General features: G+C 34.2%; 1 protein-coding gene across 1 annotated transcript in view; it reads right to left on the bottom strand.

Annotated features, from left to right (window-relative positions):
- Nucleotides 1-6000, bottom strand: part of STAM2 (signal transducing adaptor molecule 2) — a 52513-nt gene that overhangs the window by 23166 nt on the left and 23347 nt on the right. The window contains 5 exon segments of the mRNA XM_017866084.1: nucleotides 552-738; nucleotides 1303-1372; nucleotides 3582-3728; nucleotides 4432-4530; nucleotides 4631-4706. Coding sequence (XP_017721573.1) covers nucleotides 552-738; nucleotides 1303-1372; nucleotides 3582-3728; nucleotides 4432-4530; nucleotides 4631-4706 — 579 coding nt within the window.

Here is a 6000-nt window from a genome sequence, read left to right as displayed (position 1 = left end):
CAAAAAAAAAAAAAATAAATAAAAATAAATAAAAATAAAAAAATAAAAAATAAAAAATAAAAGTACAGATCAGTATTAAGCTCAACAGAGATTGATCTATTTTTTATGACAGCTTTAAATGGCAGGAAAATTCTGAGGAGAGTACAGTAGTAGATTAAGAAATGGGGAGGAGCCAAGTATAGCTTTTGGTGCTTTGATCAAGGGTATATCGCTATATTTCTTCCTAAAGTTTTTCTGCTAGTAATTTCGGTACACACTACTGCCAACGTAAACATATGCAAGTAACTGAGTATTTACATGTTTCCCACTTGTGGTCATCCGCAATATTTAATAAGTTTTTCATCCAATACATAAATTATCAAATATAACAAACAAATTATCAAATATAATGAGAGGAGGCTCACATTATCTATCTTTTATTTTAGGAAAAAACAAGGTATAAAAAGGTTCTATTATTATTTAAATACACTAAAAGTCAAAGAACTGAATACTCTGGATTCTAAAAGAAGGGCATTACACTTTAAAACTTCCCATAAAGATTTAAAACATACCTGTCATCCAAAACAATAATTATTTCACCATGTTTAAAGGTGAGTTCATTGTCCTCAACAGCTTCAAAATCATATAAAGCTCTCACTTTCCGTGCAACCTTATTATTTAACTGAATTTCTGCAGATGGATATAAGGATTTTGTTTCTGTGTGTTGTTGTTTCTGTTCTTGCAGCGATAATTCAATAGCTAGTTTCAAAAATTAAAATGCAAAGCAACTGGAATTAATTTTGATAAACATTAGATGACAATGTAAAATTCAGTAAGAATAAATCAAGCATTTTATTTGTCTAATTACAAGCTACAGTTAACTTTCGGGAGGATGGGGCAGGGCAGAGAACCATGACATTTTTAAAATAAAGTTTTTGCTCATTCCTTATTATCACGGTCTGTCATATACAGCAGCAATTATTTTTATAGCAAACAGATTGTGACATTATAATATGGGTAGCTTTCCATATAGGATAAGCCATGAACATATTTCTGTGCTTGACTCATAACTTTGGCATTAAAAAAAGGTGAAATGTAATCTCTCCAAAGGTAGCACATCAAATATATATTATTGAAAAAAGATAATGAATTAAATTCATTTGACAGCATGTCATTTGTTTTCCTTACTTTTGGATGCTACTGGTTTTAGATTTGAGGTAGAAATAAAAGTATACTACTAGTTTTATTATCATTTTTATTTAAAAAAATGTTCTGGCAAAGATATTTTAAGCAACACTAAATTACACATGCTTGATCATTTACCTTTAGCTATGTCTTCATCCTCTTTGTTTTTGTTCGATGACGTACCATTCTTGGCAGCAGCAGAGACAGTCTGTAAATGTATGAGTAAAATGAACACAACTATCTCTTCAAACAAAACACAAGCTCTATAATTACTTGCAGATGCTAAATTTTAAAAAATACTGATATAACTGAATTTCATTTAACAGTGAAGTTCTTTTCTGAGACACGTTCTCACTCTGTCAGCCAGGCTGGAGTGCATGGCACAGTCATAGCTCACTGAAACCTCCAACTCCTGGGCTCAAGTGATCCTCTTGCCTCAGCCTCCTGGGAAGCTGGAACTACAAGTATATGCCTCCACACCTGGCTAATTTTTATTTTTTGTAGAGACAGGGTCTCACTATGTTTCCCAGGCTGATCTGCAACTCTTAGCCTCAAGTGATTCTCCTGTCTCAGCCTCCCAAAGAGCTAAGATTACAGGCATGAGCCACCATGACTGGTCTAAAAGTGAAGTTCTTTATCATAATTTTAAGTAATTGTTTTCAAATACTAAAATAAAACATCAGATTTTTCAAGAAAACATTATCAACTCACACAGGACTCAAACTGGCTTAGATTTTGCATAAATCTAACACAGAACTTGGCATACAGAAAGTACTTAAATATTAATAGAATAAAAAATATGAGTCTTTCCTGATTGTATTCCTGATCTCAAGGTCTCTTAGTGAGAGGAGCTCTACTGCTACAGGAGTACAGCTACACGAGAAGTGCTAGCAAGAAGTCATGATCATCACTGAAGAGAGAGGAGTTGGGACAGAGACAAGAGATGCAGTTCTAGGAATACGTGTGAAGTCCTTTTACTAGTTACTGTGGCTGGGTGGCAGTGGTCTGCCAGGCAAAGCAGAGAACTAAGGAAGGTCATGCTTGAATTTAATAAATGGCATGTAAGACAGGTATCTAGGACTCCGATCCATCAACCAGTTTTTTACATAGATTTTCAGAAAAATATGCAGAAAGGACAGAACAGGAAAATGTTTCCTTTTTATTATTTATAAGACTCTTGTCTCAAGACTCTACCTTGTACTCTTAGGTCTGGTCAGCTATAATCTTTTTTCAGTTGGTGTGGCTCATGCCTGTAATGCCAGCACTTTGGGAGGTCGAGGCAGGTGGATCACCTGAGGCCAGAAGTTTGAGACCAGCCTGGCCACATGGTGAAACCCCATCTCTACTAAAAATACAAAAAATTAGCCAGGCATGGAGGTAGGAGGCACCTGTAATCCTAGCTACTCTAGAGGCAGAGGCAGGAAAATTGCTTGAACCCAGGAGACGGAGATTGCAGTGAGCCGAGGTTGCGCCACTGCACTCCGGCCTGGACGACAAGAGTGAAACTCCGTCTCCAAAAAAAAAAAAAAAAAAAAAAAAAAAAAAAGCATCTATTTTTCTCTTTAATCTATGATCTAAAAGAAAAGAAAATATAGTACTTCTCATAGTCTCTTTCCCTAGCCCATATCCTAATATTAATGGGAGGGAATAAGGTACTGAGAGCAAAATCCAAGGAATAGTATTTTCTTCCCCTAGACCTAAAAAAACAGCCCACTCCATGAGTCAACATCCCTGCCTCCACACCCCAGTTCTACTAAAGCTATCCCCTCTCCCAGCAAATAAATTTCTAGTCTTACATTTCCATCCATCTTATATGTAAAGCATTCACTCTAGGCATTTTCACTCTTCAACAAACAAGTCTTGAGCCTCTCAATTCCATGAATTTGTTCATTTCACTTATCTCCTGGTGTGACTTCTTCACTTCTAACAAAATATTAATACATTCAAGTTTCAAAATTCTACCTCTTTACCTTCTTCACCATTCCAATCGGTAGTCACCTCTTTCTCTCTTTAGTATTCAGACAGACAGCATACAGTCTATTCCCCTCATCCTGTTTGTCACTTACAATCCAAATTAGTTATTTTTCACATGTATAAAGCTATCGTTCAAATTTGCTACAAATTTCTTGACTATAAGGGCTATGTCATACACCTATGCCTTTTACATGACTGCAGACTTAGAGAAACATTAAATACACTATTTTTGTCTGATTAACTTCTCAAGGTTCTGATATGTGGAAGAAATACACATAAAAACTAGTATGTCTACTAAATGTAAGGAAGGCACTATGCTAGAGAGTCATTTGGGAAGTAGAGGTGGAAAATGATAATCTAGACATACCTTGCCTAGTCTTTACATAATATACATACCTTCAAAATATTACAGGGTCAACCATGGGTCTGAATGTATCTCTCACCTGAGAACCTGCTGGAGGAAAAGTAATTCCTTCCTCTTTCATAGATTTAATAGTTGCAGATATTAGACTAAACTGAGGGTCCTTCTGAAATTCTTCTGACCACTCCACCATTAAAGATTTCAGTTTTTCACATACTTTAGGATGTGCCTTTTAAAGAAAAGGAAAGGGAAATGAACACAAATCTACGGTTAAAATAAGTACTTAAATTATTTAACAAGGAGAATTACCATCAAAATTCTCTTTAATTATATGAACATCAACAAAAGTCCAGCAATTTCTAGCCTAGCTGAGTAAATGACAGATGCCTATTTACATGCTATTTCATGCAAAATGACTGTTTTTAACACCAATTCCTAAGTCTTACTATAATGACAACAAATCTTTTATATTCAGAGATTATTTCCTCCATGTTTTGGAGAATGGAACCAGAGAAACTTGGATGTAAATCTTAGCTATTCCACTTACTAGCTGCATGACCTTGGACAAGTTACTTCTAAGTCTCAGTTTTTGCATTTATAAAATAAGAATGATAAGGGAATCTAATTTCCAAGAATCTAATGCTCCAAGGGTAGTTAAGAGCATTCAACAAGACAGTATATATAAAATGCTTAAAGCAATGACTACTTACTGGCCCTCAAAAAGGATTTGCTATTATCTACAGTATATATACTTTGGGGAGAAGAGTTTTTGGTGCTACAAATTAAAAAATCAAATATCAGAACAGTTTATTTCATTTCAATGTATCTAAAAATGACTTCATTTATAATACTTTAGTAATACCACATATAATAACAACATACAATCTATGTATTTTTTAATGACTTAAATTTCTTCTGTTTTTAAAATTTACCTTATTTTTAATCACAGCACGTACTTCTGTTGCAAAATCACGGGAACATACTTCTAAATGAAATATCTTTCCACAGTTTGCCACACAAGCCCCAAGAAGCTATTAATTGAAATAAAAATATACAAATGTTAAAATATTAACTTACTGTAATTAAAAACATTTAAAATTTGTGTCAAATAATAACATGACTTGTACTCACAGTTAGTGCCTGCAGAGCAACATGTGGAACCTTATGATTTACCCTTTTCATTATGGCTTTTAGGCAATCTTTCGCTCTAAAAAAAAAAAAAGAGACAGTTAAGAATTTATTGATAAATGTCATTCAAACATTAAGGTATTATTCTATTACCAAATACTTTTATATTTAATGGCTCAGGCCTGTAATTCCACCACTTTGGGAAGCCAAGGCAGGAGGACCACTTGAGCCCAGGAATTTGAGACCAGCCTGGACAACAAAGTAAGAATTTCTATCTCTATAAAAAATTTAAAAATTAGCTGGGCATGGTGGCGTGTGTCTGTACTCCTCGCTACTCAGGAGGCTGAGGCAAGAGGATTGTTTGAGCCCAGGAGGCTGCAGTAAGCTGTGTCATGCCACCGTACTCCAGCCTGGATGACAGAGAGAGACTCTGACTCAAAATAAAATAAAGTAAGTATAAAATAAAAATAAATTAAACTAAAATCCTGGAAATTTCATGTTATTAAAGGAATAAATATATAAAATGATTTTACACAATATTTTGTTTATAGGCTCATAGAACTTTTAAAAAAAAGCATGTTGCAAATGTTGTGTATTCCAAAATCAAGAGACAAACCACTTTACAAACGGTCTGTCAACACAAGAGACGTATACCAGATCTTTCCATTTCTTCAAGACAGATTTAGCTTTCAGACAGCAAAATCTCATCTTGAAAAAAATCTAACATGATATATAAAGTATAAACATGAATATACTATGAAAAGTTTTAATGTTAAAACAAATGCTTTCATCACTCTTCTAAATTTCTAACATATAGTTCAGCTAATTGCCACATCTCCCCAAAAGCATTTTTTATATTCACTTTTTTCATTTGTTAACCTATTATATTTATATGTATATTACTCAAAGACTTTTTTGTTATATTATCTATTGTGTTATCTACTTCATTATTTAAAAGTTCCCATACATATAGAACTCCCAGAGGAATTCCTTAAATAACTCACCTAAACATTGTTATCATGTATCCCTATTGTGTCAAGGCTTTCATCACGTGTGTGACTAAAGCAGATTTTCAGTTGAACTCTTGTTCATTTGTTCCTTCAGGATGAAGTTAATCCCGTAAGTCCAGCAATTGGGCTTTTTTAACTTTTATGTCCCAAAAGGACAACTGACCCTTTAAGCACATGAAAGTTAGGGGCACCAACACCCCACACAGCCGAAAATCTGTGTATAACTTTTGATTCCCCAAAAGCTTAACTATTAATAGCCTAGTCTTTTTTTTTTTTTTTTTTTTTTTTTTTTTTTTTTGAGACAAGAGTCTCACTCTGCTGCCCAGGCTGGAGTGCAGTGGTGCCATCTCAGTTCATTGCAAC

This window comes from Rhinopithecus bieti, unplaced genomic scaffold (assembly GCF_001698545.2).
Source record: "Rhinopithecus bieti isolate Rb0 unplaced genomic scaffold, ASM169854v2 scaffold_81617, whole genome shotgun sequence".
Taxonomy (NCBI): domain Eukaryota; kingdom Metazoa; phylum Chordata; class Mammalia; order Primates; family Cercopithecidae; genus Rhinopithecus; species Rhinopithecus bieti.
The sequence above is the reverse complement of the archived record's forward strand: the minus strand, read 5'-3'. Positions and strand labels throughout refer to the sequence as shown.